Source organism: Maniola hyperantus, chromosome 15 (assembly GCF_902806685.2).
Source record: "Maniola hyperantus chromosome 15, iAphHyp1.2, whole genome shotgun sequence".
Lineage (NCBI taxonomy): Eukaryota > Metazoa > Arthropoda > Insecta > Lepidoptera > Nymphalidae > Maniola > Maniola hyperantus.
In genome coordinates this window covers 5679104-5706996 of record NC_048550.1, presented here as the reverse complement: position 1 = coordinate 5706996, position 27893 = coordinate 5679104, and the positions used below count along the sequence as shown (strand labels likewise).

Here is a 27893-nt window from a genome sequence, read left to right as displayed (position 1 = left end):
TTAAGCGATATAAATGTCAAATATTGAATTATGAGGTTTCAATGAACTCCTATTAGGAGTGATTTCTAAATACACCAACAGCCGAAATTATAATCAGTCTATCTGTAATGCCCATACATATATAATTATATTATGTTTCATTTTCATTATCATACTTAGATCTATTGAGACATCTGCGTTACTAAACCTTCAGAAAATCTAAATAACATTACGACAAATTATATTCGAATTCTGGCATAAATTGAATCTGCATGCGCTGATATTTCCCTACAATTTGAACCACACACGGCACTTGCCTGTCCGGTAGTGCTCTTAGTAAATTGAGATTCCTTTACGAGCTGAGTAAAATATTTAAAATTTTTCCTCATTTTCCTAAATGATTATATCTACACTTTAAATTCTATGCTAATAATTTATTCTAAAATATGAGTTAAATGCGAAAGAGTGTCTGTCTGTCTATTTGCTAGCTTTTTACGGTCCATCCACCCGCTTAACCGATTTTGATGAAATTTCGTATAGACGAGCTTGCATCCAAGGGGCAGATATACCTATGCTACTTTTTGTCTCAGATAATCAATGAGCTTACAAGGGGGTTTAAAAAAACTAAATCCTGCTGGATGAAGTCACGAGTATCATCTATTTGGTAGCTTGTATCACAGACGAGCATAAGTTACTTTTTATCCCGGAAAAACAAATAATTCAAAAAGTAAAACCACGTGGCCGAAGTCGCAGGCATCAGCTAATTGATTATATTTTTATTAATAGGTATTATAAATCCGAAAGTATGCTTGTTTGTTTGTTAAATCGTGTTTGTTACAAAGTTCTACATAATTGAATACAGATGATGCCAAAGGTTGTAAGTTCAAAACAATTACGATATATCTTCTGACAAAGCCATTAGTAATGTTAATAGTAATTGAGTTTCTGACTGTTGAGTTTAAAATTTAAATTCGCTCGAGGCTACATGTTATGTGTTACCCATATGTGCTTGGAGCATCCCATATGTGGGTAAGAGATAATAAAATTTCGAAAATTGGTCAGAAGTATTTATGATATTGGACCACCGACGTTGTCACTGAAACGAACCGAACTGAACTTTCGATCACAATTCCTGTTTATTTTCGGGATTGTGAATACTATGAGTAGGCCCACTACAGCGTTACCAGAATATGGCGAGTGCAAAAGCTCTGCTAGATGTTGAACCTTAGGACTCGAAGACATCGGAGGCAACATCTTTCTAAGGGCGCCTCCTGTGAGGCTACGACCTCAACTTAAGTTGACGTAGAGATGCATGAGTTTGTTGGACCTGTCCATTGTGCATAGTCCATATACGAATTATTGGAGAAAAATATTTTGGAACTCTACGGAATATCGCGATGAACTAAAAATATTGTATTCTAAATAACAAAATGATGGTGTAAGCCTCATTAGACTAACACTTAGGTATATTATTGTTAGTTCGCTATAACTTGATGCCAAGACTTGGTGCCTTGGTGGACTTGAAAAGTTAGGCGTCAAGTTATAGTGAACGGACAATATATGGGTACACAACGTTACTACATAGTACATAGTACGACTTTGTTTTATTTAGTTTAGAGAACATGAGCATTAAACCACAAGAAAAAGTCAGGCTGCCTCCAAAATTAAGCTGTCGTACGAGCTTCATGAATTTGCATTAACTTGACGCGCATAGTATGCGCTGCAGTTTTCAGCCTAAGTTGGATACAAACCACTTAACGTTTGTGATGGCATTTCAAAACCTAATTCGCTCGAGGCATACCGATGCAACCATCAGGGCTTTCCAAATGTGGGCGCAGGGTAATAAAGCCCTGGTTAATGAACGAAAAGTGTTTGCGGTGGACCACCGACGACGTCCCTACCACTCAAGTACCTAACACAATATTGAAATAAACGTACAGTATTGTACCTATGATGTGTAAATATTGTTTCAGTAATCATAAGTACAAGGTAGGACTATTGGAGCAAAAATAACAATTACCTACATGACAGTTTTAAATAGCAGCTGATGTTTATAGCCACCCAAATAGGTAGGTGGTAGGTATATTCAGTATATTCGAAAAATAAATAAAATATCATTCCCAAGCGCCAAACCTCACAGGAAGCGCAAGACCTGCCCGAGGATTATGTTTCATTTTCCAGTAGGTACTGAAAATTGAAGTGATGTCACTATAAATATACTTACGTGTGACGGTATCTAAAATTTTCGATGCACCCGATGCGACCAAATCTTGCAATCTTGCAGATAATATTATTATACGCATTTTCAGGATCTTATTAAATCTAATTTTAATGTAGTCCCCTGTCCCAAAGAAGTAAAGTTCGGTTTTTTTTTTCTACACAAAACTTACGTTGTAGGAAAAAAGGCTACCTATTACTTGTATTTCAAAAAATCACGCAATTTTGTTTCAATAGACAAAGTTTTAGTGATATAACATTCGTCTCAATTCTAGAGTTACCGCTGTACCACTACGTTTTATCAGAGAACATTTTATTGCGTAGATTTGAATGTAAGTAATAAAAAGCCCAAATCCTATTCATACAAAGCTACTTTGTGGGTGCTTTCGGCAGTCGGCACGTAGAGTGTACTTATAGTACGCAACAGGTCGAGATGGAAATCGGGATATGAGGCGGAGGGACACCTGCACACCCGCACGTCGTCGGCCGCGCTCGCCTGAACCGAGTTAGCGCGGGGGATGTGTGGGTGTGCGGGACGTTCCCTCCCCGATTGCCATCTCGACCTGTCGCGGACTATACGCACGTCGACGCCGCCCGTGCGTGCAGGCATCCTCGCAATCACAATCGTATTCTATTCATTCGGACCGCCATGGCTGCTTTGATCTCTTCAATTGCCCTAATCTAATAGTCTTTCCAATAGATTACTTTTTTATTGGCTACCATTTCTACTTTATGAAGTCGTCGTGAAGCGTTGATTTAGATAAGTTTAAGAGGACGTTAATTGAATGCTTCAAATCTGAAGCATTCAATTAAGCAATGACTGTCAGTCACTGACCACTACTAATACAAGCACACTGGACTTGTTATTGCCGATCTATTTTTGAAGCAACATGATTATTGTCATCTTGGCGCTGATAGCAGCAGTGAGCGTCATGAGAGCGTACTCGGAACTAAATCTTACTGATGAGACATCTGTCAACATAATTTCAGATTGGACAAAGTGACAATTTTAATTCCCGGTAGGTAAGTACACTCTGTGGAGTGCTTTGAATCGGCACAAAAAGTAACACTCATTGTCTGTTTTTGTATGTCACAACGTATCCAGCGTACTCCATATCTGTGCTGTCAGTCATTTTAACGGAATATGTCGATTTCAATGAAATTTATTAAGATAGATATGGACACGGATTTTTCTACTAGGTGGAACCTACCTATAGTATCATGATGAAATATCACGTCTTAATTAAATAATTAATTAAAAATAACACGTAATATTTCTTCTAGATTTAGATAAATTGGTTGATGGATTTATGTAAGAATCTTTTGTTATTATAAATTGTTATTTGATATATCTATTTTCCTATGTTCTTTCACAAGCTTACACGGTTGAACTAGTTTTTAGATAATTCCTTATACTGACTCAACGGTTGCTCCAAGCTGATATATCACCACCCACAATTGGAATGCGTTTTTATTGTAAAACTTATCTAAACGGCAGTGCAATATGGCACTGCTATCAACCAATGTCAGGGATTGATGGTGCGGTGATGGAAATTTATCGCTTTTGTAGGGCGAGGCTCTTCCAAGGATAACAGTACAAATAGGAGCGGCCTTTAGTAGATGTTTGCTTGATTCTACTGTTTAATGGTATGATCGAGTTTCTATCGACTTTGTAAACAATACTTAAGTATATTATATGCACCTATCTGTGTTTTCATTGTTTACTACAGGACGCCCACGACTTCGTCCGCATGGATTTAGATTTAAAAATTAACATCTATGTTTTTACCTATATCCATGCTAAAATCACGTCAACACGCCGCTTTGCAGCGTGATTAAAGCACAAATCGACAAACTTGCAAATTGACTTGTTAGTCAAGGGCTAACTTGTAATCGAAAAAACCTTAACTTTAAGTGTAGGTAGGTATATAACATTCAACTACTACGGCTGCGGCAACGTCTAAGTGTGGAAAAAAACCCAGGACCTTCCGTAATAAGTAACACAGCTAAATAACTACGTAACTAGACAACATTGAAACTTTTAGAGTTAAGTTATAAATGTTTCGTTAGTATTCATTGATTTTCTAAACTGCCGATTCACTCTATTTCTCCACAGCTAATAAATTCATATATTTTCTTATTGGTATACTAACACCAAGTGTTGGCATATTAACGCTACATTAATTTAATGAATTCTATGAGTTTTCGTGCGCCGTTAAATGTTTGAGCGTAGGCGCACTTCGTGAACCCAATGAGGGCAAGATCGATTCACATCATGTGGGCGCTGCGTTTCTCTATAACAAACCCTTTGTAAAATAAATTAGTTGAGAGAATGAACGGTTGCCTTTTGCAGTTTTAAAATATATAAACACCCACAAGCGAATCTCTAGTTATTATTAGATATACCTACCTATCTGCTTATAGTTTAAAACGCATTTGATAAGTGCAAGTGAAATATAATTAGGTTATGCATTCGGATCACCTAGTGGTTAAGACGTCGGCCTCCTACTCGGATGGTTCGGGATTCGATCCGGGTACGCAAATCAACTTTTCAGAGATATACGCGTTTAAGCAGATAAGTAGGTAGGAACATCACTTTCCTAATAACGGTGAACGAAAACATCGTGAGGAAACCTACATGCCTGAGAGTCTTCCATTTCTTCTCGTAAGAGTTCTAAACGGTGTAATATGTAAAGACATTTTAGTTTAGTTAGTAAAATAAATTGAATGAGACTTTTCAGTTTAAGAGAGACTGATTAAGTTATTTGCTCGTAACCGAAAGTCGTTTTAAAATATGTAGTTGGTAGCTAAAGCTATGTACATTTTACACTTATATATGTACACTTTACACTTGTATATTACATAAATACGTGTAAAACGCAAAGTTGTATAGTAAATTTGAGTAAGGTTTTACCTAAATACCGTACTCAATATATTTTTTATTTTTTCGACACTACTTCCCGATGCTGCGAAATACACAGAATTCTACAATCAAGTCAGGATCTTGCCTCGTTATTCTTGTCTAGTCATTTGCTTTAGTTGCGTGTGTCTGTCTCTTGTATCAGTCACGCAATGCATGAGACTTGCTTTTTAGGGTTCCGTACCTCAAAGGGAAAAAAGGAACTCGTATACGATCACTTCATTGTGTATCTGTCTATCTATCTATCTGTCCGTCTGTCTGTCTGTCTGTCGTGTCTGTCAAGAAAACCTCTAGGGTACTTCCCGTTGAGCTAGAATTATGTTTGGCAGGTAGGTAGGTCTTATAGCACAAGTAAAGGGAAAAATCCGAAAACCGTGAAGTTTTGAAAATGCAGTTTCATGAATTGGTATTTTCAACTTTCAAAGTAAGATTACTATACCAAATGGGGTATCATATTATGAAAGGGCTTTACTTATACATTCTAAAACCGATTTATATTTATTGTTCCGGATAATAGTTTTTGATTTATCAAAATGTCGAAAAAATACGACTGTAGTACAGAACCCTTGGTGCGCGAGTCTGACTCGAACTTGGCCGGTTTTTAACACACCCTTACTATAAAAGTCTTTTTAATAATGTAATCAGACAATTTGTTTAACACTTTAGGTCACTCCGTTTTGTGAAAAGCTTTTAACAGAAAATGTTTAGATAAAACAAATGTCGCAACTCGCAAGTAACCAAGCAAAACAATGAAGGCTTAATTGTATCTCCATGTTTTTCGTATCCCTTCAAAGAAAGTTCGACGACCTTCACATGTGGGTGTCTAACACAGTACCTACTGAATCGTACAGAACTCAGAGATCACGAACAATGGCTGCATGATAATGATAAATCAGAAATACACAATAAAAGATGTGCGCTCTCTGAATTGGAACATAGTCGTGTCTGGGATATGAAATGAGGAGTTAATGTCTATTAGTATTGAATTTCTTTTCGATTCACTGTTTCGATCAAATTGACATTATTTTTTAGGAAGATCAAAAGGAATTTTACATTTAACGATTATGTTGTCAGTACGACACGATAGTAAAGATGATGACGTGATTTGTGAAATTTCGTAATCATTTTATGGCTGTGAAAATCTAGTAGTAATATTGTTGCAAACAAATATTTCTTCAGAACTAGAACGTAGTCTTAGTAGGGTATTTTCTACTGCGAGTGCAATAAATAGTGTAAGGTAGGTAGGTTCGTAAAGCTTGTTCCTATAAATATCCTACTAGGTATGCCTAGTGCCTACCTATGCATATACCTATTTCTTCTAACTAAAGTCTTCTAACTGCGTACGTCGTATTCTCTATTGCTGAGAGTCTTGACCCTTTCCACTGGTGGTAGAGGTTTCTTGGAATAATAATGTGGTTGGCTCATAGATCCTTCCGCATGCAACCTTCCGAAATAAAGAATAGCTCCTGTGTCATGATAGGCAAACCGCAAAGACAATATCTAATAATAATAATAATTTATCTAATGTAAGTAGGTAATTTTAAGTGGTAGGTACCTATCGTTAGTAGAATGCTGACATAGTGAGTAAATTATGTAAATCTGAATGCATAGAGTTATACAATCATAGGGCCTGCTCTCCGTAACCAATATTAAATGGAATACGGGATGGGTAATTTGATATCGAATAATCGAACGCGTGCCGCTTAATCGATTCGCCATCAAATGATCATTGTTCAGCTAGACTTTTATTAAATGATAGTTTCTGAAACGAAACTGACGAAACTATGAATATGAAGTATGAAGTATTTCTTGTACGCGCCATCTGCGATTTTGCTTCGTGCAAATATAAATCCCCTTTTATTATTCCTTATTTCCATGATAATTTCGAAAAATCCAGCCTTATTTCTTGTCTGCATTATAAAGGAACCTTTTTTATATATTCAGATAACAGCGAATAGTTAGATCAAACACTAAAAGCATTGTAAGTTATCCCAAATTAGTTTAATCGTCTACCGTCGTATACCTAGTAAAATTTATTCGTTTCATCTTTGAGCAGAGAGCGGAAATTGAGAAATGAGTAAAGCGTATTGGATCATTCTTCAGTAATAAATCATTGTGAATAAAGGGCAGTCTTTTTACAAGCAATAATTTATTTTGTTATTCTAAACAAATGGACAGATAGACATGATAAAATTATAACGGTTCCTTGTGAAACTATGTTTTAGGTACCTACACAATCTATTCAAATCTATCATCATAATGATCACACATGCACGCAATTTTTGGCATTATTAAATTACAGTAGGTACAGAGATAGTTTATATTCGGGATATAGAATACTTTTATCCTGGAAAATCAAAGAGTTCCCTCCGGATTCTTATAAATCAAAATCCATCATCACATCATCTGGTCTTAAATATATAAAAAGAAAAGGTGACCGACTGACTGATCTATCAACGCACAGCTAAAACTACAGGACGGATCGGACTGAAATTTGTCATACAGATAGCTATTATGATGTAAACATAGGCTGAGAAAGGATATTTGAAAATAGGGGCCCTAAGGGGTAAAATAGGCGGTTAAAATATGTGTAGTCCACGCGTACGAAGTGGCCATAAGCTAGTAATTTATAAAAAGAAAATACCTACTTATTTCTTTAAATAAATATGAAACTATACATCAATATTAGGTAACTGACTTCTAAACATAGAATGGGCCCGTATACTAAGCAATTAAAAGATAATTTCAATTAAGGAACAAATGCGCTTCTAGAATATTACGGGTATCCACTATCTATGATGATTATTATTATCGACGATCTGTTTGTAAATAATTATGGGCTACATTATAATTTTGTACAGAGCAGGGCCCCTGATCCCGGCGTGTACCACGGCTTTATGATCACAATAATCACATAATGATGCACCCGCGAGCGTAACAAAATAATCATACTTATTACTTTGCTAGAATAAAATAACCATTTTAATGCGATTTTCAAGAGGAAGCTTTATACTTAGTTAAATATTATTTTCTGTTAATTTGTTAAAATATGACAATAAATTGTTCAAGATGTCGATAGAAATCAAGCCGACTAGGACAGCTTTCAACGATAATGCTGTCTTAAGTATTCTTTTGAATCTGTTTCTAGCATCGTTGCTCTCAAACGGAAGAACTGATTTGAATGCGGTTTCCTTTATTCGAAAGCGTGCAGTTCAATCAAGATGGTTATTAGGATCAAGATGGTTATTAGTATGTTTCATGAAACTCTGTTCAACCGTTGGAAGATAATTTGTCTGTTTTCTCAGCTTGTATATCAAAATCAATAATAATAATTATTGATATTTATTTATTAGGTACTTGCACTTGTCTTATGAACTCGATTCACAATGCAATATTATGGTAACCTTCATCTGTCGGGGGTGATTTACCCATGTATATGAATTTTTAATTTATGTATTAAGCACAATGTATCTTTCTTTACAGGCTGCTTGTAGGGGCTCCTCTTGGTCAAAACTTACAACCAAATACAACGAAGTCCGGGGCGCTGTGGAAATGCCGAGTCAGCCCTTCCCCAGAAGACTGCGAGCAAATCGTCACAGATGGAAAAAGAAGTAAGAAAACTACTTATCATAGATAAGTTCTTATGAAGGACCTATAGAGGTCCTTCGTAAGTAAGCCCTTAATAAAGACACATTCAGTTAGGTTCTTTTGAATAAATATTTCATTGGATTTCGCAGTATATTGAGAGTTATCGTATAATACATACCTATTAGTTACGTAATTTAAAATTCATTAAGTATTTAAATTAGTTGCAAGAAAATAAAAAACCAACATTAATTACCTCTATACGAATTGAAAACTAGAGTTTAATTACAAAAAAGTTGAGTTAGATATACTTAATTTGTTAACTGTAGTTTTGATCATTTTTTTTCGAATTTACATCCTATTTAAGTTCCTACCTAGTATGTAAGTTCATACCTTTTATAATAAAGATAAAAACACGCGCTGCTATATTTTACTAATCATTTAATTCACATGTAGATATAAATTAGTGATAAATATCTTAAACTTTAGATGAAGTAGTAATCAAAGACACTTTTAGAACACTAATTATACATGTTTGTATTAAAATAGCCGTACCCGATCAACTTGACCGTTCTCCCGTCCTAAATCTAAAAAGCCGTTAAAAAAATAGTTTTTGAGCTATCACCAAAAAACGTAGGAATCTTCCAAAACTAAGTCTCTAAAAGGAATGCTACGTGGGATCAAGGTTTTTATTTAGTTTATATAGTTTGGTCCTACCTACTATGTAGCAAACTTTTTCAGAATCCCCAATTTTTCTAGCGATAACTCTTTAAATATTTTTACAGTCAACGGCATTTTAGATATAGGACGGCAGGTTCCACAACGTACACGACCTCTCGAGCAGTCGTCGTGAACTGCTCAAGCAGTCTCGTACGAAATAATGTAGTTTGCTACGCATTCGCAGCTTGAAGGTGTTGGCCTTAACTATTTCAAGTTGCCTGTGTATGGCCGCTCTTAGAGCTTATTATAAGTTACACAATATATGTACATTTAGTAGCTGAAAACACAAAACAATACACCTATAGTATTAAGTGTAGCAACTTAGCAAGGAAATGCTGGAACGATTTTAATGTCATTATAAGTTTTAATGATATGTTGTCTTTTGTCGGTGGTGCCCCAAACAGCGAAGTACGGCAAGATAAACACGAGTAAGTGAGCTGTGGTCTCAACCTCCTTTTACATTTAATCATTCGCTCCTTGACTAATAATAATCACTAATCGCTGTATTTTACTTTGATACTAATTGCCGACTCTACTAAGTTCCAGCTATGCCCTGAAGAAATATATAGCATGTTCTAACTGAATGAATCGGACATAATTTATACAAACCATAATTTCTAAGTTGGAATTTATTTTCCTCGAGTACTTATCAAGCTAATATTTCAAATATGACAAAAATAATGTTTCGTACATTAATGAAAATAAATTCCAAATCTAATTACATGAATCAGCACTAACTGCTTGCAAAAGCACCCACTCACAGCTTGCCAGCACTTTATATGATAGAATTTAATATTATATTATAATCATTATATTTATTGTTCACGAAACTGCGAAAATTGTCCATAAATTGGCTTTATGAGTAGTGATTACGTAATTTTGATTGTACACCTATAATTTCGTTGAATTATCTACTATTATTTAAGCATCTGTACATAGAAGAGCTTTTTTTCTTCACCATTATAAAACATGACATAACTCACGTCTAAACTTTAAAAATTATTACGTTGCTTACGACAATTTTCAGGGTCCTAATACAATAGGTATGTAACAGTTCAAGAAATTTTAACCCATATTAAGGTGACTGGTCAAAATTATTAATCATTTAACTGTATATTTTGTTAGTATAGAAACTATTTGAAAACAGAATACCACTATATGTCTGGTGTTTCGACATCATCTCGTCTAACAACTGTAATAAGTACATAGTAAATAATAATACTTAGTAAACTATAACGCTGGGCCGAATAACATCAGTAGGTACATTAAGTAACAGTTAGCCTATCAAATTAAACATATTAATTGGTGTCTTCTGGTGAATTAACCGATCGGCCATTAATTTTATCAGCTCAAAATTAACAAAGTAGTATTCGATTAAGACCATTAACCTGAGACCACACAAAGCAATGATGATATTTTACACGCCGTACCTTCCTCACAAATTCATTACAGGTCACAGAAGAAAAACGTCACATTATAAAATAACTTTAGCTTTCTAGTACTTTTAATATAATATTATCATCAGTAATTTCTGGTGTAGGTTCCGCAAATTGCTATTGCGCTGGAACCATGTCTCATTAACATCGAATCGATGACAATATTTTAACGTCAGCCGAAATAAAAATATACCATCAGCTCGAAACTTCAGTCTAGTGCTGACGTCACAAAAATGGCGGCCACGGGCATTAGCAATTTTCGGGACTTATAAATAAGGCGAATACCCGTTTGAAATTTTATGTAAAGGACTTAAAAAGATTGATTTTATTTTTAATAGTCTGTCTGTGAATAACTATAACGTTGCAAATAGTATTCGCTTTTATTACAAAACCCCGGCGATTAAGCATGTTTTACTTTTGTTCGACGATGAGAGCTATTATAATAAGACTTTCACATGATGTGTATGCGTCTTGAAACACGATTTCTGTTTTATTTATTGCAAGGTTTTCTATAATTTGCCTCATGGTAATAAGATATTCTTATCTTGCATCATACACGCCTGGTTGCAATGCTTTGCATTTGCCAACGATCCACAACTTGGTTTGATCTTGGGTTTCTTATCATTCCTATATTAAGTACATTAAAAAACAAAAGCAACACTAATTTTGAATATATCGAACTGCTTGTTGGTTTTGTTTTGCATTAATTTGAGTTAAAGTATAAATGTGCGTTTAAACTACTGAAGCATACTTGTAAGAGATCAATGTTTTGGGGTTTTTAACTCGATGACTTACATTTTAATCGATTTTTTATTTGTGTCTAATTTTGTTGTTTTGTGCTTATGAAAATTGTTTGCTAAGAAGTATGCTACTTCTGAAAAAAAACTACTAATACATTAAAAGGATATTTTGTTGAATGAACTGGCTCCAGCAAATTTTGCTGACATATGTTTTGCAGCTTGTTTATTTGCGTATACTTACTTTAATCATGATAATTATAATGAAGAGAACTGATTGTGTTTAGGTCTTGATTCCTCCCATCTGACTGGGCCTCATTCTGACGAGATCAAGGACGGTCAGTGGCTAGGCGTTTCAGTTCGAAGTCAGGGCGTTGGAAAGAAAGCCGTTGTATGTGCTCACAGGTACTGATATATTTTTAATTTAATAAGTATATTGATTATAAATGTCATCATCATTTTCATCCCATTGCCGGCTCACTACTGAGCACGGGTCTCCTCTCAGAATGAGAAAGATTTTGGCTGTAGTCCACCGGCGATCTGGCCAAGTGCGGATTCGCAAATTTCATATACCTTTGAGAACATTATGGAAAACTTTGAGGCATACAGGTTTCTTACGATGTTTTCGTTCATGACTAAAGCAAATGATTTTTAATTGCTAACAACGCGGTTATCTTTTATAACCCTGGACCCCCGAATAAGATGCCGACATCTTAACCACTACGTTATCACCGCTCAAGTATATGTAATTAAACTAAATTACGATTTTTATTCATATTATGCATCGATATACCAACCTATCAATGATATAATGTGATACAAGTTGGCTTATTTTAAATTCTAACAGTGAATTATTCAAGGAGAAATGAATGCAGCTTTAATAAATGACGATCGATGAAAGTAATAATGGACCGATCCTCTACCGTACGAACTAGCATTCTCCCTTTCTTTGGTCACATATTATATTATCTAGACGCGACGATGTCTCCATTGAAAATTTAGTAGTTCAAGGAAGAGTAGATGGCACCAGATTGCGTGGTAGATCACCCATGAGATGGATAGACCTAGTAATCGCTTCGATGAGCGTACCTTAACATATGTGCGTATAAGGAAGGCAGCCATCAGAGAAGGAAGGAGGAGAGGAATGGAGACGCATTATTGAGCGTGCCACATCACTGAAGTCAAGACCGTAACGATAAAGAAGAAGAAGAAAAATTACAATGGAATTTAACTTTACAGATATATCCGCAAATCTGGAGAGTCGCAGTTTGGCCAAGGACTCTGCTACACGCTAGGTAACGACCTCGAGTTGGTCGACGTGTGGGAGCCATGCCGAGGTCGTTCTGTGCAAAGGTATTAATTATTTTATATCCCACTGCCTTTTAATTGCTATAGTCGGCGACAGGTTGAGATAGCAAGCGGGGTAAGAGGCAGGGGGATGCCCTGCACAATTTGTTGAATTTGTATATAGTTGTGAATTGGCGACCACGCACTTGCACGTTTATAGTATTTAAAAGGAATGCTGATTTGATCTGTTAAAATAAAATATTATGTTTTCAGAGAACACGAAGAATTTGGATTCTGTCAAGTTGGTACAAGTAGTTCACTCCTAGAAGATGACACGTTAGTTCTTGGAAGCCCTGGACCGTATACTTGGAGAGGAACTATATTTACCCAGGACACGAAAGATGATCTTTTAGAGCGAGACCACGTTGTTTATATGGCGCCAGTTGAAGACGGTGCTAGTCCGGTTGAAAAATATAGTTATCTAGGTAAGATTATTATTTCTTTACTTCAATTAGAATTTTTTAGGGTTCCGGATCCGAAGGGTACCAACGTTACCCTATTACTAAGTCTATTCAGCTGGCCGTCCGTCCGTCTGTCTCTCTGTGAGTGGCTGTATCTCATGAACCATAATAGGTAAAGAGTTTTAATTTTCACAGAAGAGTTTGTACCTACTGTATTTCTATTAAGTACAACAAATAATATATTTTTTTAATTTATAAAGTACATATATAATCTAGTATGATGGTACGGAACCCTTCGTGTCGTGCGAGTCCAACTCGCTCTTGACCGCCTTTTTAACTTCAGGTTCTTATTGGAAAGCCCAACCAGCAAAGCACGGTTATGAATTTTATCTTCTTTCCTTTTTTACATCGATTTTTTTATTGTTTCGCTTTTCTTCATACTCAATTAGGTAATTGTATTTTTATAGGTATGTCAGTATCGGGTGCAAGTTTTTTTGGACCCAAACCCTCTTACGCTGCAGGAGCACCACGAGCGCACGGGACAGGACAAGTTGTGTTATTCAGCAAACGCGTTATCGACGACTGGACCCGAACTGACGTGGACATCCTCAATTTCACCCTTGTTCTCGTTGGTGAACAATTCGGATCTAGTTTTGGATACGAAGTTGCTGCAGCTGACGTCAATGGCGATGGGTACGAATAGTTTTTTTTCTGATTGATTATCGCTGCCCATGAATATCCGTACCTACCAGAGAAATTTCCAATGCATTGCCGGCTTTTAAGAAATTTGGTTATCCGCCCCTTGAATATACGCACTCATTTTGAGAGAACACAGTAGGGGATTCTAGCCTTGTATTAACAACACGGAGTACGTTAAAGCTCTATTTTTGGCGATTATTATATAATTCTATACGACATGTACCTACCTATGTCTGTAAAATTACATCAGTTTGCTTATTAATTTTTTTCTTCTTAGGTTACCAGATCTTTTAGTTGGTGCACCATTTTACTTCTCCAAAGATGTTGGAGGTGCTGTTTATTTATACCTTAACAAAAACCACAATTTACCTCAAGCTTACAGTATAAGATTGACTGGCAAGCCTGAATCACAATTTGGAATTGCGATTGCAAATACGGGCGATTTAAACAAAGATGGTTGTGAAGATGTGGCAATCGGAAGTCCTTACGAAGACAATGGTGTAGTGTATATCCATATGGGTGATAGGAAGAATGGTCTTAAAACAAAACCAGATCAAATTATAAAAGCAGAGTCTTTACCAAGAGTTATCAAGACATTTGGCTATTCTCTTTCCGGTGGTATGGACCTCGATGCTAATGGATATCCAGATTTACTAGTCGGTGCTTATGAAAATGTAAGTTTTTAGACAAAACATCTCTGCAAAATTATTCAGTATTCTCAGGTTGAGGGCTATTTATCTATGTATGAAATAACTAATAATGTTAATTTTTTACAGAGTAGCGTCGCACTTATTCGAACGAAACCAATAATCGACATTAAAACATCGATTCGTCTAACTGATGGCAATATTAACATAGATCCAACGAAACAAGGATGTCAAACCGATCCTTCTTCGACGTACACTTGCTTTCATTTCCAAGCATGTTGTATTATCGAATCTGTTGTTGCATCGACTCAAACCAACAGTCATGAAATTAATTACGTTATAGAAGCAGAAACATTTCCCGGTGGAAGGAAATACTCTAGAGTTTTCTTTGATTCGGAAAAATCTAATATTGTTAATAAAAGAATTCATATTCGCAAAAATGTTGAAGATTGTAGAGAACACACTGTTTATTTGAAGAATAATACCCGAGATATACAGACGCCTATTAAAGTAAGTACTTATTTAAGATAATGTACTAAGTACTTAACTAAGACTATCTATCGATTGTGTGACCAAGTACCTACCTACAATACGACAGGTCAAAATGGCAATCGGGGAGGGAACGCCCCGCACACCTGCAACAGCCCCCGCACTAACCCGTTGTGGGCGGCGGAGCGCGGATGACGTGCGGAGCATCCCCTCTTACCCCGATTGCCATCTCGATCTGTCGCGGGCTATAGGTAGATGTAATATTATTAGAAGTTATAGAAAGGGTACACAGGGGAAAGGACACAAATAGACGTCCATATGGTGCGAAAAAAAATTGCAATAAACAACATCCATAAAAAAACCAATGACGCGGTCGTCAATAGTTTAAGATATACCTATGAAACAAAACATAAGTGAACCCATAATCATATTCGACGACCTCCCTGGCGCAGTGGTGAGCGCTGTGGTCTTAATAGTGGGAGGTCCCGGGTTCGATTCCTGGCAGGGGTTTGGAATTTTATAATTTCTAAATTTCTGTTCTGGTCTGGTGGGAGGCTTCGGCCGTGGCAAGCGATTTAGCGTTCCGGTACGATGGCGTGTAGAAACCAAAGGGGTATGGGTTTAATAAAAACTGCCCTTCCAGGTTAGCCCGCTATCATCTTAGACTGCATCATCACTTACCACCAGGTGAGATTGCAGTCAAGGGCTAACTTGTTTCTGAATTAAAAAAATATATATAAGCGTATAAAAAACTACGTGATATAAATTTACTCTAAAAATTGGTACGAATGTTAGGAACACCAATATTGACCGGACTAATAATATAATTTATATCTCGTAGTGTGAAATAAGATTTAAAGTCTAATTTTAATATTTTTACAGTTCCAAGTGACGTACAAAATAGTGCAAGTTCAGCCACGGTACTCCACAACAGGCGACTTGCCCAGGATAGACGACTACCCAGTGCTGAATGCCACTGCTCGGACGGCGTTCAGCGCCAACTTCTTGAACGATTGCGGTGTCGACGGTGTCTGTGTCAGCGATTTGATTGTTAATCCAGTATTGCAGCTAGAAAAAAGTAACTATTTTTGTAAATATTTTCTTTATTATAATTATATTTTTAGCTAATGGTCGCGACTTCGTCCCCGTGAATTTAGATTTTTAAAAGATCTTTGATCTCTCTCTTTGATTTTTAGCCGATTTCCAAAAAGGAGGTGGTTCTCAATTCGGCCCGTTTTTTTCTTGGTTTGATTGGCACTTTCCAGGTCCACGCAAAATCCATATCCATGCATAAATTCACGTTGATCCTACGAATAATAATATTGTTATTCATAGCGTCAATCCGATTTTAAAAACAACAAGTGCCGTTTGTCAAGATCGATTCAGCGGTTGAGCTGAGAAAAGTGTTAACTTTTTTAAACAGAAAGCTATTTTCGCATTTACAATATGATTATAATGGCGTCTAGCCACTAGTTACACTATTTTTCACAATAACATGATATTTAAATCTAAATCTAATTAAATTAAATTAGATAATCTTCTCTATATATAAAACCGGCCAAGTGCGAATCAGAATCGCGCACTGAGGGTTCCGTACTACAATCGTATTTTATGGACATTTTGCACGATAAATCAAAAACTACTTACTTAGATCTCGTTCAAACCAATTTTCGATGGAAGTTTGCATGGTAACTCGTAACATCGTATTTTTTTTTAATAGTTTTATCATTTTCTTATTTTAGAAGTTACAGGGGGGGACACATTTTATCACTTTGGAAGTGTCTCTCGCGCAAATTATTCAGTTTAGAAAAAAATTATATAGTTTATACTATTATTTTGTAAAAGCTCTCAAAAGGTGGCGCTGCTTTCAGTTCCATCGTGTTATCTTTTATGTTTTAATGGAACATATAATCGTTATACATCGTCATTACAGGTGCTTTACCGAGGACGGTTAAGTTATCCCGCTTCTGATGTAAAAATTTTTGGAATTCACACATTTTGTGTGAAAAAATCCATATTCCATTCCATACTACATACTTAGATCTATTTCACATTATTGTTGGGTTTAAATACCGTCATACGTCTTATAAAAATACTTGTCCTTACTGACTGATTTATTCCACCAATACTGTTCCCACTTGTCATCTGTCGGGCTCGGATTTTTATCGGATGTTCAGTGTCAGAACATTTTATATGAACTATTCGCGCTTGTCGGAAACCGATTTTGTGTCAAAATTTTCTGCCACTGGAACATCCGATTTAAATCCGGGCCGTGGGAACGGGCTGTAAGGGGGAGGGGGGTGTTTGTTTAAAAACCCCTAAAAGGCTTAAATAGGGGATGTAAGTTTGTATGACAGATCGTAATTTTCCAAGTTAAATCCACGAAAATCGGTAATTAGCATTTAGTTAAAAATGAAGCAGTAGGTGTTTCAGTATTTTTGGTATTTCCACCCCAAGGGAGTAATGTAAATTATAGGGGATTTAAATTGTGGCATGATTGGAAGACAAACTAAAAACAAACACTTTCACCAAATTACGATAATATGGGTAGTAGCGTACTTCTGTTATCGATTTGATGATGAGATTTTATTTCATTTATATCGTCAAAAAAATATACAATCTAATGTTTTGGGGCTTGGGAAGTACCTATAGCTACTTTAATATAAAATTACAAATATTCACTAAATAGAACCAATTATACTTACAGCCAAAGATGGTAAGACATACGCTCTGACATTGGGTCAAGAAGAAATAAAACTTTCCATATCGGTGGACAACCACGGAGAGTCTGCGTATGAAGCTCAACTTTTTGTACAACACCACGCCAGTCTACATTACATTGCTGCAAATATAACAGTAAGTTATTTCGTATAGTTTAAAAAGCTTTTTTATTCAGATACAAGTTAGCCCTTGACTGCAATCTCACCTAGTGGTAAGTGATGATGCAGTCTAAGATGGAAGCGGGCTAATCTGGAAGGGGAACTAAACGACATAGTACCAGAACGCTAAATCGCTTTGCGGCACAGCTTTGCCGGTAGGGTGGTAACTGGTAACTAGCCACGGCCGATGCCTCTCACCAGACCTGGCCAGAAAATATTTAGAAATTATAAATTTCCCCTGCCGAGAACTGAACCCACTGTACAAAATCATGCCAAAAATAATGGCGGCAGTACCTACCGCGCTGAACAGCCGTGATGATTCTTTGCGCAAAAATGAGCCAGCCTTTCAGCCACCATCTGGTGGCTGAAAGGCTGGCTCATTTTTGCGGCAGCCGCAGTGAACCGTTTCGTAAAAATAGTTTAGCTTTTGATTTCAAATAAAAAAACTAGGTAACTGCACGTGACAGGTCGAGATGGTCATAGGGGAGTGAACGCCCCGCACAACCGCACACCCCCCACGCTAACCCGGTGCGGGGGAGCACTGGTTACGTGTGGGTGTGCAGGGCGCCCCCCCGCCTCATAACCCAATTGCCATCTCAACCAGTCGCGAACTATACCTACCTAATAAAAATATAATAAAGAATGTAATATAATTTTATAAATTGATTCCAGGGTAAGCAGATGATATGCACGAGTGTGAACAAAACGACAGTATCCTGTCAACTAGAGAATCCTTTCAAACGACAGCCGGCCGGCAGCCCTCAAGTCACGCTGCGATTTGACGCACTTGCGTTGGAAGACAATGAACAATCAGTCATTTTCACTGTCTGGGCCAATTCCACATCAAAAGAAAAACGGCCGGGAAAGAAACCTAAACAAGTAGAAGCACTGGTGATAAAGAATGCCGAATTAGTGATCACAGGGTTAGTTTAAATTACAGTCGTAACATAGCCGTAGATTAAAAATCTGGCTCAAAGTAATTTAAAATTACTTGGGAAATTAAAATTCAACAAACGAACGGCATCTTGGTATGTCGCAATGCACTCTGGCTCGACTGGTCAAATTAAAACCTCTTCAACTGCTACCTACAAGAATGCCTACAAGCATTAAAACACCAGCCAAGAGTCACGATAGACTACTGTACCTACAGTTTACACATTTTCAATAGCATTTCAACTCTAATCATCGCCTTCTTGCGACTTCGTCCATGTGGATTTAGGTTTTTAAAATCTTGCGGGAACTCTTTGATTTTCCGGGATAAAAAGTAGCCTTTGTCACTCTCCAGGTCTTTAACTACCTACGCAAATAATCACGTCAATCCGTGGCTCCGTTGCGACGTGATTGAAGGACCAATAAACGAACAAACAACACACTTTCGCATTTAACTTTTTAATTTTAGAACTTTAGTTATAAAAACTTAACTACTATAATATAGTGATGCACGGTCTATCCAAAAATCATTTTCAAAAATCGAAGAATTAACCTAAAAGCTTTGAAAAGCTTTGACCTTGTTTTGACATATTTTATTGAAATACGTATCTGAAAGCAAAATAGGATTTATTTGCATCATAAATGACTTAGAACTACTACAGTAGACTAGACGATAATCAGGTTTAGCTAACAAGAAAGATATACTCAGCGATTTCTTAAACATAATTACAGTGCTCCGCGACCCGAGCAAGTGTTCTACGGAGGCGAAGTGAAGGGAGAATCTGCCATGACTTACTTCGATGATATCGGCACTCAAGTAATCCACACGTATCAGGTAATTACCTATTTTTCAAACTCAATGCTTGTTAATTGCAAAAGCAGTGAATTATTTAGCGCCACTCTTTAAGCTAATCGCACATTAGCGAGGCGAGAGGAGCAATAGGCATCAATAAACTAAAGAGCCTATAGAACACATTTTTCAGACTTAAATATTAAGTAAGTATAGTGATGTCTTCTTGTCCAAAATTCCTCAGTGCTTGAAGACCAAAGTCTTCGAACAGTGCGTGTTGCCAGTGATGACATATAGATCCGAGACATGGTCGCTAACTATGGGCCTCATAAGAAAGCTCAGAGTCACTCAGCGGGCAATGGAGAGAGCTATGCTTGGAGTTTCTCTACGTGATCAAATCAGAAATGAGGAGATCAGTAGGAGAACTAGAGTAACCGACATAGCTCAACGGGTTGCGAAGCTGAAGTGACAATGAGCAGCTTACATAGTTCGTAAAATCGATGGACGTTGGGGTCCCAAGGTGCTAGAATGGCGACCTCGCATCGGAAGACGCAGTGTTGGAAGACCCCCACTAAGTGGACGGACGACCTCAGACGAGTCGCAGGGAGCCGCTGGATTCAGGCGGCGCAAGACCATGGCGTGTGGAGTCCCTACAAGAGACCTATGTCCACCAGTGGACGTCTATCGGTTGATGATGATGCTGATGAAGTATAGTGAAAATGACGTCAACAGAACGAATAGAACAGAATGCCAAAGTTTAGGCAATGACAACCACATTTTACAGTAGGTTTTCAGCGGATGTCTTTTGCTGCTGATGTCATTCGTAGTTTCAGTTTAAAAATACGTTGCATACAGTTGTATCAGGGCTGTTACATATTCCAACGACGACATAGTTGAAGTCACTTGGGCAGCAAACCAGCCTCGAAGGCATATTAGGGTCAGATCTTGCACTTTTGTGAAAATTTATAATTTTGCTTTTTAAAATTAATAATTTTAACAATTTTTGTAAGTATGTTTATGTTAGTTTGTACTCGTAGTTTAATTAGTTTAATTGGCTTTATGGCCGTTCTAATTAAATAATAAATAAATAATAATAATAATTAGTTCATGAGTCCAACGCACCGTCAGAAAGATTCACCTCGTCGTCACACGTGACTCCAACTAATCCATACTAATATTAAAAATGCGAAAGTGTGTCTGTCTGTCTGTCTGCTAGCTTTTCACGGCTCAACTGTTCAACCGATTTTGACGAAATTTGGTACAGAGGTAGCTTGCAACCCGGGAAAGGACATAGGCTACTTTTTATTCCGGAAAATTTAAGAGTTCCCACAGGATTTTTAAGAACATAAATCCACGCGTACGAAGTCGCGGGCATCAGCTAGTTGAGAAAAATCTACATTTTAATAATAGATTTTAAAACGAATTTGTTGTTTGAACATTTGAAAATCACACGTTGAAAAGTTATTACAAATATTTAAACCATTACTTGAACTTATTTAAATTCCAGGTGTTTAACGAGCGACCTTGGCGAGTGTCGTCTGTGCAAGTGGTGATATCTTGGCCTTACCAGGTGGTATCCGAAAATGCTCAAGGGAAATGGTTACTTTACCCCGAAGACGTGCCAATAGTATATGCAGAAGCAGGTAATTTTCAATTAATATGACAATATAAAAGGAATTTATGATCAAACGAACTTACCTGTAAGTGAAGTTCGATCCAAATTATGCGAGCAAGCTTCATTCGACGCGATTTGGGGTTTTACTTATTGTAGCAACACTTTCTAGCCACCGGCCTTCACGTTATTTGTAGTAGGGAAAAAATAATTTACGTATGGTATCACTATTGTGTTCGCCATCTTGTAGACATCCCTGCATTGACTCATTAGTTTAAAGCTAGTTAGGTACCTGAAAATAAAATAATACCCTGGGGCAATACCTATTTATGATGTTATTATTTTTACATGACGTATGTAGGTATGTATGCATAGGGAGGGTCAAATACGATCATGCGTATTATATTTTATCATTACTAGATTAGGGTGGGTTCTCCCAAATCGCGTCGAATGAAGCTTGCTCGCATAATTTGGATCGAACTTCACTTACAGGTAAGTTCGTTTGATCATAAATTATGCTTCACAAGCTTCATTCTAGCGATTTGGGGTTTTACTTATTGTAGATGTTTATAGCTGTTCATAGTAAAAATAATACATTAAAGAAATAGGTAGGAACGACGGTCCCTGTGTGGTATAAAATGACACACTAAAAAGTATCTTATTATATATTATTTTTATTGATTTTCTTCATAGAAGTGAAATAATCATTGATTTTATGATCACAAAAAAAAAAAACCATGATAAAGTAAAGTTTCAGGTCTTATAACTACATTACAAACAGATTACTTAATTTAATCACAATTATTATTATTGTTCGTAAGAATGGATCGAGCAAATGAATTTTGATCGTTAACAATCTCCTTATTATAGAATTTTGCAAAAACTCCCGATGATTCACTCCAACCAGCTGTCTTTTTTATAACATCAACACTGACTCCAATTCTATTGGCAGATGAAGTAGATGCATGGCGAGTGCTATGCGCGCTGAAAATCGATATATCAACGCCACTTTTACCCAAAATGAACTTTATCCAATGACTTATAGTCTGAGATGAAACCTCCTGATGAGGTCTTTTATAACTTAAGAATAATCGTTCTTGGTTATTTACACGTAAAGGTGCAGTTTTATTCAAATAAGCAATGATGCTTAATGCTGGACAAATCTCAGGCTGGGGAGTGAAGAAAGGGAGTCTTAATACAGGTTGATTTGTGTTAAGTCCAGAAGTCTTTATAAGATCCGGTATTTTAATAATAACTTCACCACCCTGGTTTATAACAACATTACTGATTTTGATAAGGGAGATGGTCTGGACACGATGAGCTGTTACTAAAGCAATAAGTGTGACTGTTTTCTTTGACAAATCTTCTAAACTTAATGTATGGTTGGGCCAGAATTGGCTTAAATAATTTAAAACAATATTAGGTTCCCACACTATATCATATTTAGGTGTGGGAGGTCGTAACCTATATACTCCCTTCATGAATCTTTTTATCCTATTATCATCTATGGAATTTCCCATTAACAAACTAATTGCTGCTTTATGCGAGTTAATAGTGCCATATCGTACTCCCTGATCAAAAAGTTGACTAAGGTAATGTATTATTTCCGGAATAGATGCAGAATGATAGCATATGTTTTTAACCTCACAATACTTAAACCATGATTTAATACAGCCATCATATTGCTTGTACGTACTATCCGTCAATGATGATAGCATGATATCCACAGATCTTGAGGAAAGTTGTCGTCCTAGTAGTGTCTCCCTGACAATCTCACGGCAATCAGTTCTAGTGAACTGTGCAGATTGTGATGAATTCTGAAAGGAGATACGAGCAATTCTTTATTTGGGCGAAAGTATATTTCCTTAGAGATTTTGATCTTTTTATATAATGGATACCAAGGCTGTGTTTTCCAATTTGGTATTACAACAATACCTTCAGCTTTATCATCTATAATTTTTCGTATCATTTTTAATACCATGGAAAAAGGAGGAAAAGCATAAAAATTAAGATGAGTCCATGACAATGTGAAAGCATCAATTGCCCAAGCTTCAGGATCTGGCTTCCAGGAAACATAAATGGGACATTTTTTATTATTTCTAGAAGCAAACAAATCAATGCTAGGTTGTTTTAGTGACAGAATAATTTCCTGAAAGGCATAGTCTGCAAGTTCCCATTCTGTCTCTTGGAATTTCATTCTAGACATTGCGTCTGCTTCCACATTGTCTTTGGAGCTGATATATGATGCAAATATGAAAATTTTTCTATGTTCACACCATTGCCAAATTTGACGAGTAATTTTTTCCAGGTGTGCATACTGTACGCTACCCATCTTATTAATACATGCTATAGCTGTAGTATTATCTATACGTAAAAGAATCTCCGTATTAGTAAGATGTTTAGCATAGACCTTTAAAGCAAAGAAAGCTGCTTTAAGTTCTAATAAGTTTATATGTTGCATTCTTTCCTCCTCGGTCCAAAAACCATAGACTTTATTCTTATTACAGTATGCTCCCCATCCCGTAAGAGAGGCGTCTGAGAATATTTCACACCCATAATGATGAGTTCGTACTTTAGCATAATCGTTCATTATGTGTCTTAACCACCATAACAAATCCTCATGCAATGTATTTGGAAGTTTTACGATCTGATCATATGAAGGATTTTCCACTAAACATAAAAATTTAAATCTTTCAAAAATCTTGGTATATAACCAGGAATAATCTATAGCAGGGCAGACTGATATCAACATACCAACAAATCTAGCATAATTACGTAAACTACATATTTCTGTATTTAAGAATTTCAAAATTAATTTTTGAATCTTAAGCCTCTTCTCTTCGGGTAGTTTCAATACCATCTTTTGAGAGTTAAATATGAAACCTAAATATTTACATTCTCTTTTAGGTGTTAAGCAACTCTTTTCATAATTTATTATAAATCCCAAATTTTCGAGCGTGTTTTTAATAAATAAAATATTTTTATTGCACTCTAAATATGATTTACCAAAAATCATTATGTCATCTAGATAAATAACTGTTAGTATATTATTTGACCTGAAGTACTCCATTACTGGTTTCAATAATTTTGTAAAAACATAAGGTGCCGTCGCCAGCCCGAACGGTAAACAATTATATGCATAAAGTGTATCATTAAATTTGAACTTTAAATATTTTCTATATGATACATGAATCGGCAATAAGTAATAGGCATCTTTCAGGTCAATAGAAGCCATGAAACAACCTGGAAACATAATTTTGGTTGCAGTACGATAATCTTCTAATTTAAAATGTTCTGTTTTAATAAACTTATTTAAACATTTTAAATTCAAAATAAACCGTTTCTCTCCATTAGGTTTCGGCACTAAAAAGACACTAGAGACAAATTCCTCTTTCTCATGATTACATTCCGAAATTGCATTGATATTCAATAATTTTTGTATACATTTATTAAATTCCAGTAATTCCTGGTTTGAATGTGAAATAGTATACGGTATATCACCACGACTAGGCGTAGAAATAAATGGAATTTCATAACCGTCTAACCAGCCTAATATAAGCGGGTCGCTAGTTATATTTTCCCACTGTTGAGAGAAGCAAGACAATCGCCCTGCATAACGTACCTCGTCGTTACTGTTCAATAGCGCTGCTGTCTCTGACGTCGAGGGGGCGGCGGCGGGCTGCGGCGGTAGTGTCGCTGGCGGCTGCTTGTTGCCACCGTTGCTGGTGCTGCACGATCCTGCAGTCGTTGTTTCCCCATATAAGAACGTGCAGCTGTTTTCCGATACGGGGTCCTCTGGTTTAAAGACTTGACATTGCTAGGTGTAGCTGTCATAGTATTCTTGTTTGAATTAGAGAAGGGTGTCTTATTTGGTATGACCTTTAAAATCTGCCCAGATCTATTAATACCCTGGGCTGTCTTGAGTTTTTCTGATATATTGTCACCAAAAAGATACTTCCCTGGTACTGTGTCCATAACTATGTCTTTCATCTTATTATTTATTGAATTTATGATATGTGTTCTTCTCCTCTTGGTTTCAAGTTGATATAAGTCGCATAAAATGCGACAGGCATCGCTAATCGGTCTTAATAAGGCTGATTTTATTTCAATATTTTGTAAATTCTTATCGGGATCGTTTACTATCGAGTCTACCGATTTGCCAAGAGCAGACAATGCTATCCCGGTCTGCTTCTGTCTGTGAAATATAGCGAAATCTCGTTTCACTAGAGGCTCTGTTAATGCTGCCTTTACTTCGGGATTTAGGATTGGCGGTATCAATATTTCTAAATTATTAGGTATAGGATATAATTTGATTAGGTCTTTTTTAATGTCTTCTTTTAAACCCTTCTGCAAAATCTCCTGCCACCTAGTGGCAATATCCCTATGTATAGGTAGTCCTAATTCACTATTATTCTCAGGGGCGTCACCCAACAATGAAAGAATTGAACCATCTAGTTCAGGGTCAGTACTTCCCTCCAGACCTGCGACTGCAGAATCGGCACCACCGTCTTGCAAAACTGTCGTTTCGACAGCTGTTCCAGGTAATGCCGTCGCTGACACGATATCTGGACGTTCATCGTCATGTACGGCCGTGGTGTCAAAATAAACCGACAAAGGATCACATAATGCGTCATTCTCCGACTGATTGACATCTGAAAAAACGTACGAAACGTTTTCTATTTCTTCTTTTGTTAAAACCAAAAGTAAGGTGGGTACCCACTTCAAATGAAAAATAAAAATTATTATGAAGTGGGTAAGTAAATAAAGTAAGAGCTTGTAAAACTTAAATTTGATGGAGCAAACCCAAGGTGGAATCTCGCATCATAGTATTCATAAAAGGCGTAAAAATGAAGGAGTAAACCCATAGCGGAGTCTCGCATCATATTATAGTGTAATGGCGTAATTATGAAGGAGTAAACCCATAGCGGAGTCTCGCATCATATTCATAAAGGTGTAAAAATGAAGGAGAAAACCCAAAGCGGAGTCTCGCATCATAGTATTGTTTAATGTCGCAATTATTGCGAATGATACTTACCGTTGTTTTCGTCACTTGAGCTGGAAGGTAAACGCATTATACGTCTTCTTGTTGGTGCCAATTTCTTTTCCAATTTTCTTATTTTCTTCCTAATTTTTGCCTCCTCTTCCTGTGCTTTCCGTTTTCCCATGATGAAACTTCTTTATAATCTTGAAAAACTGCTTCAAAAACCCTAATATTATAATATAAATTTTGAAAAATAATTCTGCGTGCGAAGGCCTCGAGCACGAAAATGTTAATGAGTCAATGCAGGGATGTCTACAAGATGGCGAACACAATAGTGATACCATACGTAAATTATTTTTTCCCTACTACAAATAACGTGAAGGCCGGTGGCTAGAAAGTGTTGCTACAATAAGTAAAACCCCAAATCGCTAGAATGAAGCTTGTGAAGCATAATTTACGTGAGATGAGACATCTACATTTGGAGGTTGTGTTGGCTAGCTTAGTAGGACAAAGAATCAGTCGAGTGTACTGAATAAACAACGTTGATCCAAGTCGGGGACTGGATATGAGGCCAATTTTAATTATTTCATCATTTCTATCTAGCCTTTTCTAGTAAATATTATAATTTTTAATATTTATTTTCTTATTTTATTCGTTTAGAGAAATTAATAAGCATGATCAAGATTCATTTGGAAACTTGTAAATTACATAATATTATATCAAAGTACCTACCTAACATAATAATATCATACCGGACCCGCATAAACGTTGATCTCGGCTATTATCACAAACATCTGATTATAACAACTGACAGGGGACAAATTTTTATAAACCTAGCTACTCTTTTATCCTGAATCAATTGAACTTGTAGCCAGCCAATAAGCAGAATTGAAAAGCAGGTTAAAAATCGGTAACATGGTAGAAACAAGGAAAATGTGCACGATACCACATAAGAGTTAAAATGATTTTTTTTAAGAATATTAGCCATGTTAAACGACTAATATTCCCCTTTCCTCTCCAACTAAGCGTCAAGCTTGTGCTAGGAGTAGGTACGACAATAGTGCAACGGGCGGGGTTTGAACCGTCGACCTTTTTCGGTTATCAGGCCACTCCTTTTGATTATGGATTACGCATTTAAAACAACTTTACTTCTTTCTTCTTTTACAGGTCAAAGAAATGGAGAGTGTTTTATTTCTGAGAATGAAATCAATCCTCTTAAATTAACAACGCGATCAGGCTCTCCAGAGCCTTACCTTGAAAATCTTGAAATAGATCCATTCTTAAGTACTGGAAAACTCAGCGTTAGTTCAAACGAAAAAGAACATAACTCTTCAAGAATAACGAATCACAAAGTTGGATATAGCAGTAGTGTCGACAACAAAGTTAGGCGTAAGAGAGAAGATGATATTATAAAAGCTGAAGCCTATACCGATAAGGATGGACATCGGAAACATGGCGTCAATATGGTGAGTTTTATAATAAGAAACTCCACTTTTTCCAAATGCAAGAAAGTAGATAATAAAT

General features: G+C 36.5%; 2 protein-coding genes across 4 annotated transcripts in view; one reads left to right on the top strand and one right to left on the bottom strand.

Annotated features, from left to right (window-relative positions):
• mew (multiple edematous wings) overlaps positions 1-27893 on the top strand; it is a 112481-nt gene that overhangs the window by 80690 nt on the left and 3898 nt on the right. Inside the window, exons 2-15 of one of the 2 annotated variants that reach the window (XM_034976197.2) lie at positions 8600-8727; positions 9826-9849; positions 11882-11999; positions 12834-12947; positions 13155-13366; positions 13810-14035; positions 14319-14715; positions 14818-15198; positions 16060-16255; positions 17885-18033; positions 18729-18979; positions 19719-19821; positions 21284-21419; positions 27537-27835. In XM_034976197.2, the coding sequence (XP_034832088.1) occupies positions 8600-8727; positions 9826-9849; positions 11882-11999; positions 12834-12947; positions 13155-13366; positions 13810-14035; positions 14319-14715; positions 14818-15198; positions 16060-16255; positions 17885-18033; positions 18729-18979; positions 19719-19821; positions 21284-21419; positions 27537-27835 (2734 nt within the window). The remainder of the gene's footprint in view (positions 1-8599; positions 8728-9825; positions 9850-11881; positions 12000-12833; positions 12948-13154; positions 13367-13809; positions 14036-14318; positions 14716-14817; positions 15199-16059; positions 16256-17884; positions 18034-18728; positions 18980-19718; positions 19822-21283; positions 21420-27536; positions 27836-27893) is intronic. The other variant, XM_034976198.2, reaches the window with a different exon arrangement.
• On the bottom strand, positions 21498-26777 carry LOC117988916 (uncharacterized). 2 transcript variants are annotated; one of them, XM_034976203.2, is made up of 3 exons: positions 26424-26777; positions 25011-26040; positions 21498-23205 (listed from the first exon to the last, which is right to left on the bottom strand). In XM_034976203.2, the coding sequence occupies exons 1-2, from the start codon at positions 26551-26553 to the stop codon at positions 25025-25027; spliced, it is 1146 nt and encodes a 381-aa protein (XP_034832094.1). In that variant the 5' UTR covers positions 26554-26777; the 3' UTR covers positions 21498-23205; positions 25011-25024. The 2 variants fall into 2 exon arrangements, with proteins under 2 accessions (XP_034832094.1, XP_069359535.1); XM_069503434.1 differs by having other exon boundaries at positions 21498-21680.

Coding starts and splice junctions, on each gene's coding strand:
- LOC117988916 (XM_034976203.2), bottom strand. CDS start 26,553: ATGGGAAAACGGAAAGCACAGGAAGAGGAGGCAAAAATTAGGAAGAAA. Junction 26,041..26,423: donor CTCAAGTGACGAAAACAACG/GTAAGTATCATT, acceptor ACGTTTTTTCAG/ATGTCAATCAGTCGGAGAAT.